The sequence below is a fragment of the Heliangelus exortis genome, chromosome 19 (assembly GCF_036169615.1).
Source record: "Heliangelus exortis chromosome 19, bHelExo1.hap1, whole genome shotgun sequence".
Taxonomy (NCBI): Eukaryota; Metazoa; Chordata; class Aves; order Apodiformes; family Trochilidae; genus Heliangelus; species Heliangelus exortis.
The window spans coordinates 5,137,495-5,151,416 of NC_092440.1; the positions used below are offsets into that span (position 1 = coordinate 5,137,495).

General features: G+C 60.8%; 2 protein-coding genes across 4 annotated transcripts in view; one reads left to right on the top strand and one right to left on the bottom strand.

The window, feature by feature from the left end:
• The window catches only part of LOC139805215 (coiled-coil-helix-coiled-coil-helix domain-containing protein 10, mitochondrial-like), a 34,251-nt gene extending 29,681 nt beyond the window's left edge, over nucleotides 1-4,570 (top strand). Inside the window, exon 3 of the mRNA XM_071763352.1 lies at nucleotides 4,558-4,570. The gene's annotated coding sequence lies outside the window, so the exon portion shown is untranslated. The remainder of the gene's footprint in view (nucleotides 1-4,557) is intronic.
• On the bottom strand, nucleotides 3,104-12,225 carry LOC139805207 (carbonic anhydrase 15-like). Of its 3 annotated transcripts, none has more exons than XM_071763342.1 (8): nucleotides 12,013-12,225; nucleotides 7,824-7,859; nucleotides 5,986-6,156; nucleotides 5,574-5,734; nucleotides 4,892-4,984; nucleotides 4,536-4,602; nucleotides 4,224-4,390; nucleotides 3,104-3,595 (listed from the first exon to the last, which is right to left on the bottom strand). In XM_071763342.1, the coding sequence occupies exons 1-8, from the start codon at nucleotides 12,086-12,088 to the stop codon at nucleotides 3,377-3,379; spliced, it is 990 nt and encodes a 329-aa protein (XP_071619443.1). In that variant the 5' UTR covers nucleotides 12,089-12,225; the 3' UTR covers nucleotides 3,104-3,376. The 3 variants fall into 3 exon arrangements, with proteins under 3 accessions (XP_071619443.1, XP_071619442.1, XP_071619444.1); XM_071763341.1 differs by having other exon boundaries at nucleotides 11,988-12,224; XM_071763343.1 differs by lacking the exon at nucleotides 12,013-12,225 and adding an exon at nucleotides 9,522-9,741.
• Between the last annotated feature and the right edge of the window lie 1,697 nt (nucleotides 12,226-13,922).

The following is a 13,922-nucleotide window of genomic DNA, read 5'->3' on the forward strand; positions in this document are numbered from 1 at the left end:
GCCGGGGCTCACAGCTGGCGGCCGGCGGGAAGGCACCGGGAGGGCAGCCGGAGCCCTGCAGGGGTTGTTTAGGTGTGTATTAAACCCTATCCGCAGCCTGGGGAGAGGTAAACAACCCCAAAGAAAAACATCCGAGTTTGTAAACAGGTTGTAAACAAGCTGAACCGACTCAAAAATAAACACCTTTCAGCTGCTTCAGAGTATTTATAATCTCAAGTGTAGCGTGATAGTAAAATAAAACTCCCAGCAGAGCTGGTCTGGGGACCAAGCAAGCCCTTGTTTTCCGCTCCTATTTGGTGTGAACAACCACATCTCCCCAGGCATCTGTGCTGATGGAGAGGTTTCATCACAGGGATGGTTCTGCCCGTCTAGAAAAATATGGTTGTTAAGTGTCAGCCCTTGTTAGGACTCCCAAGATGGGGTTTTTTTTAGCTTAATGGTAAGGAATTTCTAGTTAGGGAATGCTGGTGGCAGGGTGATGGCAAGGTGGTGGCAGTGGTGGCTGCTGGGTGTGATGGAGGCAGCCACTGTGATCCATGCCTGGCCAGGGGAGGGAACAGAAGTGCTTGACTTAACCAGGGGGGTTGTTAAACCAAATATTGTTTTCTCCACCTCCACAGCCTGCCAGGGTGCACTGTGCCAGTGCCACAACTTGTCCAGCTGGCACAGGGGGACTACAGGGGATTGGGGGATGTATTGGGGCTGGATCCTGCCTCCCAGCTACTTCCACCCCTCCCCAGCAGCAAATGCCACTGTCCCCAGCTTCCACAGAGCCCCAGCCCTTTCCCTGTCCCCTACAGCCACAATGGGGGCAGAACATTGGGTTTAAACACATTTGGGGCACTTTTTGCTGGGCTGGGGGTGCCGACACGCATCACTGACCCCCAGCTGAGCCGGGTGCTCTCCCCAGGCAGCTGTGCTGACCGCAGCCCCGTGGCTCAGGAACAGCCTTTGCTAAAATTACAGCCTGGCGGAAAACAAGAGCCCACTTGGGCCAAACACCAGCTGGGAGCCAGGAATAGCCCCGGGCCCGGCACGCACCGCTTCCTCGGTGCAAACTTTCCAGTCATTGCACCCAGAGCATCAGGCAGGGCAGGAGGCGGGAAAAAACATTTTTCAGTCCTGTTCCAGCAATGGCTCTTGGGTGGTGGTGGTGGTGGGTTCTAGGTCCTTTTCCAGGGCAGGCAGAGTAGCCCAGCATTCCCAGCAGGAGGCACAGCACTTCCCCAAATCTGGGGTCCCAGCAGGCTGCACAGAGTGTTCTGAGCCCTCAGGGTGGTTTTGCTGTCCAGATGTACAGAAGGCCTCAGCTGCCAGACCATGCCTGGTGCCACCATTGTCCTCTGCCAGGGGCACCATGGCCAATGGGTACCCTGGAGGATGGGCCATTTTGACACCATTTTATCACCCTGGTGCACTCAGAGAGCCACAGCCTTATGTCCTTGGTGGACCCCAGGACAGACAGCATCTGGCCCCACGACCTGGGTGCCCCTCACAGCCTGGCCTGGGGGAAGTGTAGGGGCTGCAGCCTGTAGGGGCTCCCCATGGCTCACCAGGTCCCACCATGCCCTGTGCCTGGACCCACTGCTCTTGCCAGTTGGGCCTGTGGCCACCCTGTGCTGGGGGGGCAGCCACCCCACAGCCTGTGGGTGCCAGGGGTTGGGGCAGGTGGTGTGGGGATGGTGGGACACGGAGGGATGTGGGGGCACAGACAGCATGGAACACCCGGGAGCAGCATGAAGGGGCAAGGGGACAACAGTGGGAAAAGAGAGAGTGCAGAGGAGAGGACACACACGGGGGAGACACACGGGAGGGACACACCGGGGGGGACACGGCGGAGCGGGCAGAGGGAGCCCTAGGACACGGCGGGACAGCGCTCTCTGGCGGACACTGCGCGCTCCGGCAGCCGCGCCCGGACCCGTCCCGGCGCCCCCGTGTGTCCCCCGAGTGTCCCCCTGTGTGTCCCCCGTGTGTCCCCCGTTCTAGTGGAGCTGCGCTGAACTCCGGTCTCATCCCAGCACTCGGCCGCGGTGTCACGCAGGCACAGAGGAGGGGTCTGTGAGGGCACACAGGGGAGGACACGGGGATGAGGCCCCCAGGGCAGTGGCACAGGGGGTGCGAGCATGACCCCACGCACACCCGGGTCTCCCCAGTGCCGGGATTGCCACCCGCACTAACGAGGTCCTTGTCGCAGGCCCAGCACAGGGGCTGCTGCTTCCAGCCGGCACCAGCAGCCACCACCCAATGCCCACCGGCTCTGCCCACCCCTCTCCAGACCAGGGCGGCTGCTCCAAGACCCCGGGACCTGAGCTCTGGGGTGGGTTTGGGTGGGTTTACAGAATCCCAGCACCCTCAGGAGCCTGCGAGCACCCTGGCATAAGGATCATGGGGGCTTTGGCTGAGCCCCTTCAGCCCCAGGAGCTGCCTCTTCCCTGCTGCGGGATTCTGAGGGAGCTCAGGCCAGGATGCCCAGGCTCCTGCACCCATGGGTGCCACAGCCACCTCTTGGGCTGGGGGGTGTTGGAACCCTGTTCTTGCAGGGGTTTCCCTCCAGAAATGATTAAAACCTCAGTCCACCGTGCTCTGCTCCCCACTCTTATCCCTATAAATCAGGAGGAGACAGGAACATGCCTGGAGCTTCAGCACATTAATTATGAGCCACTCCATTCACCCGGGTCCTGGCTGTGCCCCTGCCTTGCCGTGCAGCTCCAGGAGCAGCACCAGCAGCTGCTGCTATTTCTGCCAGCATAAAATTAGCTCTGTGGAAAGGGCCATGCATCCTGTCCCCAGTCACTGAAGGGGGCTGTGTCCCCAGGGACAGCCACATGCCCCTCAGCCTGCCCCATCCCTGGGGAAAGCCACAGGGACTGCAAGGACCCTGAGGCACATTCAGCACCAGGATCTGGTCCTGGGAATTTATTGCACAGGGGAGAGGGGGAGGCTCATATCCACCTGCACAGCCATGAGCAGGGCCAGTATCCCCAAGTGCCACCCAGACATTGTCCCCCAGCTCCCTTCCCACTAACCCCACACCCCTGTGCCAAGCACCCTGTCCCAGCAACACCAAAGGGACACAGACCCAAAGAGGCAGCGACCCACAGGCAGCAGTGAGGACCTTGGCTTTATTCCAGCCCTTCCAGAATCTCCTCCAGCTGGCTTTCCACTGCCTGGCTACCAGGGCATTGCAGTGAGCCTGTGGGATTGCAGGGATTCCCCTCTGAAGAGATTTAGGTTTGCAAAATCTTCACCCAGCCAAGGTCTCGACACGCTTTTTTTGTTCTTATAATTTTTTCCCCATTTACCCATGAACCAGATGTGTTGCAGCCCCATCACCATTGCAGCAGAGGGATGCTCTTGCAGAGACCAGTGAAAGACCCTACGGGGCGGGTGAGAAGGGGCTGAGCAGGACCATCAGGAGCAGAGGGGAGAGCAGCTGGCAGTGTCCCCCACAGGGTGACCCAGCACTGGAGGTGGCTGCTCTGGAGGAGAAGACCTTGCGGGTGTGGAGGGGCTGCGGCGGGCGGAAGTTGTTGGTCATTTTTAGGAGCGTGGGGCCGGTGGCTGGGAAGTGGAGGGTGGTGACAAACGCCTGCAGCTGTACAGGGGAGAGGCAGGGATGGGATGGCAGCCACTTCACCGGGCACCCCGAGCCCCTGCCCACTCTGTGAGACCTTTTTGTGCTGCCCCGTGGCACAGCCCCATGCCAGCGGGTGTCCTCCCACCACCCCTCACTGCTCTGCTGAAACCAGACCTGGAGGAGACATACGTGGACCATGGCCTTGCAAGGATCAGCTCTTGAGTTTTAAAGGAGCTAACTGTGTTTCACTGCCTCTGCTGAGCACTTAAAGAGCACCTGGGTCATGGCACCCTCAAGGAAATACGTCTATTCAGATGCTTGGGCAGCAGAGGAGAACTTCATCCATCCATCCACCCACCTCCTTGGAGCCTCTGCTGGGCTCCAATGCATTTGCTCCTACTTCACTTTCTGAATACTGGGGCTGAGCAGGAGAGGGCTATGAACAGGATTTTTCACCTCTGGCAGGTAGCCACTGCTCCATTACTTAACCCTCATAAAATAAATTAGTTGCCAGGAGCATTATTATAGAGATGACTTTCCCTGTGCTCTTGCTTAGGGGTCAGGAAGGGCAAGGAGAGGGGGAGCCCAGAGGAGGGGATGGAGCCCTTCAGGTGCCAGAGCATGGGACTGTGCATCATGCTGGTACCTGCTCCTGGCCGATCTCCACTGGCTCCTCAAAGATGGTCCAGATGACAACCTCACTGCAGTCAGGGGTGGTGAGGGAGCCCTGGTAGCGATAGTACCCGGAGAGCTGGCTGGTGTGTGGCAGCAGGGTGCTCAGGCGGAAGGTGGAGGCCAAATCCACAGAGTCCCCTGTGGGGCAGGACATAGGTACTCAGCAGAGGACACGGCAGGGACAGCAGAGCCACCCCTATCAGTTCCCCTTCAGCAAAATGGCCACAGGGGCTGGCAGGTCCCACCCACCCACTCGTGCCCTCCAGCCCCTGAAGTGACTCACCAGCACGGGAGATGTTCCTCAGCCCTGCCACTATGGTGTTGTAGTTGGTGTTGGAGGTTTCAGAGACCTGCAGAGGTGGAGAGCAAGCAGCTTGGGCAGGGCAGGGCCAGGTCACCCCACAGGGCAAAGCAGGTCTGGGGATGTGTGGGCTCCAACCTGCATGGCTGCAGAAAGCTGGTGGGGGAGTCATGGCATCTTTCAGCACTGAGGTGCCCCAGCGCCTCCTGGCCTTGACCCACCCTTCCTGCCTCTTCTCCCTCCCTTGGGGAGGCAGAACAATGCTCCTCCAGCCTGGTAACCTCCTCCGGGTTACCAGGGTCCCCTCCCAGCAGCAGCATGAGCCCACACAGACCTACCTGAAAGAAGAAGCCAAGGACAGCCAGTCCATTGGGATGTCCCTTGGCCTCTGCCAGCGTCTGGTACTTGACATTGATGTGGACGATGTGCAGCTGGGGAAAGAATGGAGGGGACAAGGGTGGGCAACCACCCCCAGCAAACCTTCCCAGCAGCAGGACACTCACCCACAGACCTCCCCATCCAGCCTGGGGCAGCTGGACACTGAGCCAAACACCTCCATGAAAAGCCCCCCCCAGTCCCATGGGTGCTTGGATCAAAGCACCCCAAAGAAGCCAGCATCCTTTGAAGGGGGGGGTGGGGAAAGGGGACCAGTGCTCCTGGGGAGACCACCAGATGCAACAGTTAAATTCAGCTCTCCTCTAGCAGATGATCAGTACTTCAGAGGCACTGAGCCTCTTTCACCCAGAAGGATCCCAACACGCTGGGCAGAGCACACTCCTGCAGGCTCTTGTTCCCATTCACTGACCCAGTGTGTGGTCCCAGTGGGGCACAGAGCCCCCACACTCCCCAAGAGCCTCTGATGAGCAGAGGTGATGAGTGGTGATGGGCAGCACAGCCAAACCCACGTGTGCAGCATCACCAGGCCCCGTCACCCCTTGGGGTGCACCAGCATCGAACCCTCTTGTCACACCAAGGACTTGGGCAAGCCAGAGAGCAGGATGGGTGCTTTTCCTTGCCTACCTCCATAGGGAGCTGGTGCCCATCGATGGTGTGCTCAGAGCCATTCCCAGCCAGGCTGCCCCAGTGGAAGTGGAGCTGCAGAGCACGGTACCTGCCAGGGAGGCCCCCGCCACTGATGGTGATGTGCTCGGAGGCCAACTCACTTGCCAGGCTCAGCATCACTGCAAGAGCAGCAGGACAGGGGAAGGAGGGAGTCAGAGTGGGAGTGAAGTGGAGGACAGCCCTGGCACACCTGCCCTCATCCTCCCCACACTTCACCCCAGAGCCAACACAAACCCACAGAGCAGGAGCCCCCCGAGACCCTGCGGCTCTAGAGCAGAGACCATCCAGGAGTGGACTCTGGAGACAAGCCCTGGTTGGGATGGTGCCCAGGGAGCCAGAGGAAGGGAAGGTGCCCAGCTGCAGCACGCACCTGTGTGCCCATCATTTGCCAGTCTCCACTTGCCCGGGGGGGCCTGGTCATAGCCTTCGAAGATGATGTCCCCGAGGCCACTGTCCCGATGCAGCCGGCGTCTGTCGATGTTGACAGGGGACTGCTTGTTGCCACCACAGGTGGCTTTCAGCTCCTTCCAGTGGCTGGGCCCTGCAAAGGAGGAGCAGGGGCACCACGGGCAGACACCGAGCCACTGCTGCCCCCCAGGGGGGACAGGAGGCCAAAGGTGTCAGTATCAGTGTCAGTGTCCCCAGCCAGCCCTGTGGTCACTGCCAGCCCTGCCATGTTCACCTGCACCTTGTAGAAACTGCCCTCTTGCCCATCCAACCTTCCTCCCTGTGGATGAGCAGGGGCTTCTTGCAGCCTCATCCATAATTCAGCAGGATTTCCTCATGGGGACAGGGGCTATATTTAGCCAGGCAGCAGCATCTGTCCCTCCACACTACTGCTGGTGAAGGGCAGGATGCTTCTGCCCATCCCTACAAGAAAATCTCCCCTCTGGGGGGCTGGCCTGGCCACCATCCCCTCATGGCCCCAGGGCTGGGGCAGGGCAGGGCGTTGTTCTATAGAGAGGGAGTAAAGTACCCATCCAGTTCCTGGGAGGGATGGACAGACAGGAGCTGCTGAGAAGGAGGATGGAGTTCTTAAAGCCCATTCACAGAACACATGAATTGGGTTTCACCACAGTTTAGCCTACCCAATGCTGGTCTTGCCCAGCTGTGGCAGGTGACAGCACATCCCGGCCACACAAATTGTCCTGAGACAGATCCACCGGGTCCAGTGTGACCACACCATGCCCAATGGCAGCTCCCCAGTTGGGGAGTCACCATGGCAGGATCTGAGCAAGGATGGAGCACTCCCATGGCCCAGCTCTTGCCTTTACCTACCTTCCTCTTGATCAGACAAAACCAGTCACACACTCCCCCCTCATCGTGCTCCCCATGCTCAGTCCTACCTCTTTCCCTTCTCCTCTCATTACTCCAGGCACCTTTTTGCCTGGAAACCCCAGGAGCTCCAGCCTGGCCGTGCTGCTGCCATGCTGGCTCCCCAGAACATTTGTCCCACGAATTCCCTGTAGTCCTTTCATTAAGGGACCATTCCCAGTGGCCTTGCTGCAGGCACACAACTCACTCCATGCAGCTGGTTCCCAGCAGCCCAGGTCCCCTGCCCAAACTGCCCCTGGCCTCAGGAGGTCAAACTGCAGAGATGCCAAGAGTGGTGGGGCCGGGGTGACCAGAGCCCAGGCATCCACCAGCCAGGGCCATGCACTTGTACCAAGGTGGCTGAGCATGGGGCACCCACACCCAGGGGCTATAAAACAATTGGGCTGTAACTGGCTGATTAAATGCTCCTTGCTCCCTAATTAACCTTTTACAAGCTATTTACATGCTTTGAGACAAAGTGCCCCCAGCCATGATTCCCTTTCCAGTTCAGGTGAGGCAGGGCTTGCTGCCTGTCCCAACCAGCCATCCCTCCATCCTCCATGGTCCCCCCATTGCCTGTGCTGGGGTTGCTAATGGCATATTTTAAATCTGGGATTCAAATTTTAGGCAAAAGAGCCCAGGGCTGCCCTGGGAGCACCTGGAGCAGACTGAGGTCCAGGGACAAGCCTCTCCAGAGCGCTCAGATGCTCATCTCCAGTCTCTAAGCCAGCACACCTGACCATGAAGGTCCTCTGACCGTTCATTCCCACCTTGCTGTGACACAGATCAATCCCTCCTTTCCCAAGCCACACTCCCCACTGGTGCTGCCCAGGATGCCCTTGGCTGAGCCCCACACAGCCCCGACACCCCCACCCCACACATGGCACCACTCACCACACTGGGGATCCTGCGAGTCATAACACCACTGCCCTGCAGGAGAGAGGAGAGCTCAGGGCAGGGGATGGGGACATGCACCCCCTCCCCAACCCCAGCCATGCACGGACCCCCAATATCATGGGCACCTCTCATCACAGCCTGGGGTCCCACCAGCGCATGTGCTCACCCCAGTTATTTTTGGCACTGGTGTTTCCACGTGTTCACACCCTCCCTGCCTCCCCCGGACGCTCGGCAGGGAAACCTCCCTCAGCATTGCTCTGCTCCAAGGCGGCCAAAACTCACTGCATGCAGAGCCCCTTCCCCAGCCACTGCAGAGCCATCCACCCTTATCCATCCTGGGGAGCCAAGGCAGCTCCTCGCCCCACACCAGACCCCTCTCCCACCCCCCCCTGCATCTCTGGGTGAGTGGAAAGCTGAGGTGGGGCCGCTGCAGCTTTCCTCCCAGGTCTGTCACTGCCCATGGGTGGGCTGGCAGCAGAAGGTGGTTTGGTTGCTGGGGGCTGCAGCAGGCAAGGAGTGCTGGTGGGCAGCCTGCACCCACACTGCAGGACCATAACTCACTGTCATTTAGGGCCATCTCAACCAGAGCTGCCCAGCTCCCACAGTGTGGCTGCCTGTGCCCGGGGCAGCTGCAGGGACTGGGGGCTTGGTGCCAGCTGCTGGTGCAGCAGACATGAGGATGCTGAGGGGATGCCCAGGAAGTGGGAGCCCAGCTCCTGCTGCCTGCATATCTGCCCAGGGCCATCAGCTCTGCAATGGGAGCTGCAAATCGCACTCCTTCCCTCCTCAGCTCCCCATCCTGCTCCTGACAGGAGGCACAGAGCAAGTGTGCCCGGGGCAACCTACACAAGTGGTGCCTGCAATGGTCGTGCCAGTGGGCCAACTGCAGGTGAGCCAAGCCACACTCCTGTGCCAGCCACTTGGACTAGCAGGATGGAGGCTGCCCTGCCTGCCTCCACCTGTGTCCTGTCCTGCAGCACCACATCCAAATCTATGCTAGGGCAGTGCAGGAGACACCAGCCCCAGGGAGTGGGACAGTGCAGGACTCAGAGGGTTCCCAGGACAGGGACCTCAGGCTTTTTTCCTTGCCCAGGGAGAAGCTGAGTTCCAGGGACACCCTCAGATCTACATCCAGCTGCTCTCACTTGACCTCAAGCATCCTCCAGCAGGAGCCAGAACAGTGCTCACTGCCACCAGCCTGGCCCAAAAACAGGTGAGCCCCAGGTGAGCCCCAGGTAAGCCTCAGGTGAACCCCAGGTGAGCCCCCCAGCACCTTGGCCCCATGACAGCAGCACCTGATTGCTCACAGGTTTCATCCTCATCGGTGTTTCCCTGTGATGCAGATGGGCTGAAGCCCAAGACCCAAATACCCACCCACGCACTCCGTGGGGACCCAAGCCCAGACACCTCCTTCCAGGATGGGCTGAGACCTCCCAGAGCTCGGTGGCAGAGCTGGGACACTGGAGTCCTCCTCCAGTGGGGAGGACAGGAGAATCTTCCTGAGCTGGACCAGGTGCCCCCCAGCCCCTTGGTGCTGCTGTGCCTAGCCCAGGGGGAAAGGGAAGAGAACAAGCGGGGCTGGCACAGGCCCATCCCAGCCCCCACCCCGCCGCCCCCCATCCCCTCCCCACCGCGGGGACCCCTCCGGCCACCCCAAGCGCCCTGGCAGGGGGGCGGGCAGGCAGCGCATCTCACCTCCCGCGGCTGCTCGCACGACGAGAGGCAAAGTCAAAAAAGTTATCCCCAGCCCCTGGGCACCCATGGCGGTATCGGGGAGGGGCAGCAGCGGGCAGCGGCCCCCCCGGACGCCCCGTCCCCCTCCGCAGTGCGCCCGGGCGGGCGGCAGCGCTGCCAGCGCCCAGGCAGCCCGGAGAAATCCTCCGCTCCAGCCTGTGCGCTGCTGTTAAATATTCATCACCAGGGCTGAGTTTTTAACTCCTCGGCTGCTAGGAGGGAGCGGGGGAGCAGCCCGGCCCCCAGCCAGCCCCTCCGCGCCTTGCCAGGCCCCTGCCCGGGATGCCAGCCCAGCGACAGGCAGCAGGGACAGGGCAGGGGCTGGCAAAGCCTGGGGGTGCAGCATGCTCCCTGGCTTGCCCCACTCCGAGGGGCTGGAGTTCCCCCTACTCTCTGTCCCCAAAGCAGGGGGTTGGCAGCATTCCCCCTGTGTCCCATCTCACTCCCTGCATGGTGCCAAGGGCTCAGGGGGGCTGCTGGCGGGCAGAAGGGGTTGGGGGCACCAGTTCTGCCCCCTTCCCTCCCCACTTCTTGCAGGTACATGCCCTAGGACAGCTTTTGCCCTCCTCCCTGCTTTGGTGATCCCCCAATCAGCAGCAGCTCCCACTGGGGACCTGAGGCAGGGCAGGCCATGGGGACCCACAGTTGAATCCAGCACATCCCTGCAAACAGGGGGCACATAGCCCCTCCCCAGGCAAACACCCCAGGGACCCACAGCCAAACCCAGCTCATCCCTGCAAACAGGGGGCATACAGCCCCTCTCCCAGGCAAAGACCAATGGGTGCCCATAGTGCTTTAGCCAACTGCAGGCCACAGGCTCAGGTGGCCTCTGCAACTACACTCTGGGGGTCCCTCAGCCTGAGGAGCAGCACTCTGTGGGGCTGGATTTGGCCCTGTCCCCTCCAGCCAGCATGGGGCCACGTTGTGCTGCAGCAGCTCAGACTCTCACAGCCACACAGCACCGGGGCAGGACAGGGGAGCAGCACTGGGGCATGAGCCTCAGCACCCACCTGGGCATCATAGGACACCAACACAGCCATCCAGGTGACAGGGATGTTCATCCCCTCAACACAGAGGCAGGACGTGCTGCCCCCATTGCACCCAACCAGGCAGGTCCCCCAGGAACTGCAGAGCTTTGCTCCTGCAGCAGACAGGTAGGAAAAGGGGGTGAAAACACAGGAGCGTGGTGTTGTCAGATTCTCCTAAAATATCCCTGCCCTCCTCAGGCAACAGTAGAAAGGAGGCCATGGGACCCAGCCCACAGGGCCTCTTGCCAGCACTCGACCCTGGCCGGGAGCGCTGCCGAGACGCTGCCAGGATGAACAAACCCGGCAGCAGCGTGAGGGCAGTGGGGAGAAGATTCCTGCTGCTGCCTTGGCAGGGGAAGGGGTCTGGCTCAGCAGAGCCATTTGGCTGCCATGTGCTGCAAGGGGACAATGCACCTGCTAGAGCTTGTCCTTCATGGGGGCTCTCTGGGGCACCTTTGTCCCCCTGGGCAGAGCCAGCCCCAGGCAGGTGCACGGGCCCTGCTGAGCCTCACATTTGGGCAATGGTGAGGGACACAGAGGAGGGTGGCAGTGCAGGGTGGCAGCACAGGGCTCCCCGAGCTGCTCTGGACCCGTGCCATGGCTGACACTTGGCCCCTGCCCCGGGGATGAGGTAGTTTGCAGAGGGCTGCGATCATCCTTCCGGAGCACGCAGCAAAGCACAGGCAAGAGAGGCAGAGGGGCTCACCAGGTCTGCCACCAATGGCTGCTGGGAGGGAGAGGAGCTCCTCCAGCACTGGGGGGAGACTCCTTAAAGGAGTGAGCCCACCAAGTGGCACAAGCACCTCTGCCATCCACCCACAGCAGGACAGCCCGTAGTGCCAGGGCAGTGGGGGAAAAACCCAGATCCGAGGGCTTGGGAGGCAACGGGACCCACTATGGCTCAGCTATTGCCCCCCAGCTCTTCCATGAGGGCAGATGGTGCCCCCAGGACATCCTTTGAGCTTGTCAGGATTCTCTGGAGGTGATTTTTGCCAAGGAGAGCAGGAGCAGAGGTGTCACTGCAGTGGACCCATGGCTGGGAGCACCAGCAGCACCGTGCAGCAACACATGATCGGGCACACAGCAGGGAACAAGTCCCTTGTCACACAAAGGGCCCTGCCAGGGCAAGGAGCAGCACATCCAGCCTGGGGTCCTGCAGGGTCTGGAGAGCCCTGCACAGCTGGAGGGGGATGCAGCCCCCCAGTGGGGCTCAGCACAGCCCCACCGAGGGGCAGGAGAAGCAAAAGGAAGCAAAGGGAACCCCAAGGCACGTGGAAACCCAGCAGCATGTGCCATACCCTTTTATTGCCTGTCCCCAGCTGCCCAGGGTGCACCATCAGCTGCTGGCACCAGCACCAGGCAGGAGCAACCTCCAGTTTCTATAGGAACCAGATCAAACCTTGAAAGAGCCGCTCAGTACTTGCCGGTGCCGCGGTGGTGGGGAGCTCGCAGCCCCTCCTGCAGCTCTGCACTGTCCTCATGAGGAGACACCGCGTCCATCCTCCTGTTGCCACGGAGCCATGAGGCAGCCCGGGTCCCCGCAGACACGGGTACTCACGGCACCACGCGCAAGAGCCACGATTGGAGAAGAAATACCGCTGAAAAATAAAAATAGTTACTTAAGCTGCAGCCATCGATCAGTCATGGGCACGGTGCCACCTCCCCGGGAACCCCCGCCACGTGTGCCATCAGCCAGCAATGCACCAGCACACAGAGAGCTGCCAAGAACTCCTCCCGGGGGTAAATCCTGTGCTGCTGCTGCCGGGGAGAGCGGCCCCGGGGACCTGGGCTGACGGGGGACAGTGACAAGACAAGAACTTGAGCTGCCAGAGTGGTTCACATCACCCAGGGATGGGTGCACGAAGGCTTGGGGGCATCGAGAGAAGCAAGTGCAGTGGGGAGGTGAAGTTCAAGGGGAATAAATACTCCAGCCGCTTCTGGTTTTCCATTAAAGCGTTTGAACTCCGTAATAAGCTGACACTGACCCACGGAGAAAGCCGGGAGCGGGGCAGGGAGCGCGGCCGGCGCTGGCACAAAGGCTGCACTGTGGGAGGCAGATGCACAGCCCCTGCCTTCATCCCGTCAGCGACATCTCCCCCCGCCCGGCCAGCCCGGTCACCCCACGCCTGGCACCCCGGGGTCACTGCCAGCACACGGTCCCCACATGCATCCGCTCCGCACCCACACGTCCCCAGAGCTCTCCCAGCGCCGAGCACCGGGACACGCCCCGCGGGGCACAGCTGATGCTTCCCTTCTCGGGGGAAAACGTTTTAAGCTGGTGAGAGCTCAGAGCAGAGGCTGCCCGGCAATGTCCCTCCCATAGCATCCGAGCATCAATGCCAACAGCCTCTCCCCCCCCCTGCCCCTGGCACGAGGTGCAGGGACACAAACCACTGCGTATCCCCAGGGTGTGATGGCGAGCTCCCAGAGAGGTGGCTGTGCCTGTTCCCTGCAGCCACAGCATCACCCCTGTCCCCAGGTGATGAGAGAATGAGAGGAGGGGACAAGTTGCGTCTGCACAGGGCCTTGCAGTGTGAGAGCCCCAGCCCCCCCCAAGCACTCGTGACATCAGGCAAACACTTGTCCCCCCTGGGACCACCAGAGCAGGAAGGGCTGCGACCCCTCGCCCTCAGCTGAGCCACAGTCTCCTGCCTGGAGCAGGGATGAAGCTCTGGATGCAGTGCTGGGTCGGGTCCAGCAGTGATGGAGGGGGTGGCAGCTGCTCTCTGTGGGCACAGGAAAGAAGAGTGGGGCCTTCCATGGCACCCCCGGTGACGATGACACCGGACTGGATGGCTTTCAGCAATGAACACATCCTGGGGGCACCAGCAGAGCTTGGGGACAGCCCAGCACTGCTGTGGGCACTCCTTCCACGGCTCACAGCAAGCACTGCAAGCCCAGCAGCTCATAAAGAAACAGTGAATGTTTCCAGGACCTGAGCTCCCAAGCCCAGAGCTTGGGCAGGAATCACCGGGGCCAGGTCCAGACTCTGCAAAAAGGAGCAAAAACTCTTCACTTGCACCCAAACCAAGCCCCTCTCTTGGCAGGCTGGCATCAGAACAATTCTTAATTCCTGAACTACTTCCTCCCCCCAGGTAAAGCAGATTTGACTCTGCATGCCTCTGGAAAATCCGATTCCAGCACCTGTACCACAGGCCACCTACGGAGCTGTCACCAGAACAGTGACAAGGACACAAGGGCTTAGCAGCTCCCACGCTTGCTGCCCAAACTGCTCTGGAAGGGGCAGGGGTAGCAGTTGGTGCTGCTCCATCCCATCTCCCACCAGCTCCAGCTGCAAGCCTGCCCTGCTAAACCAGCACAACTGCTTGAAGAG

Bases quoted from the DNA above. Each gene is read 5' to 3' on its own strand.
- LOC139805207 (XM_071763341.1), bottom strand. From the start codon at position 12,069: ATGAGGACAGTGCAGAGCTGCAGGAGGGGCTGCGAGCTCCCCACCACC. The intron at 7,860-11,987 runs GTTTGATCTGGT...TCTCTCCTGCAG, and splicing joins TACTGAGCGGCTCTTTCAAG to GGCAGTGGTGTTATGACTCG. The intron at 4,391-4,535 runs GTGAGTCACTTC...CCTGCCCCACAG, and splicing joins GAGGAACATCTCCCGTGCTG to GGGACTCTGTGGATTTGGCC.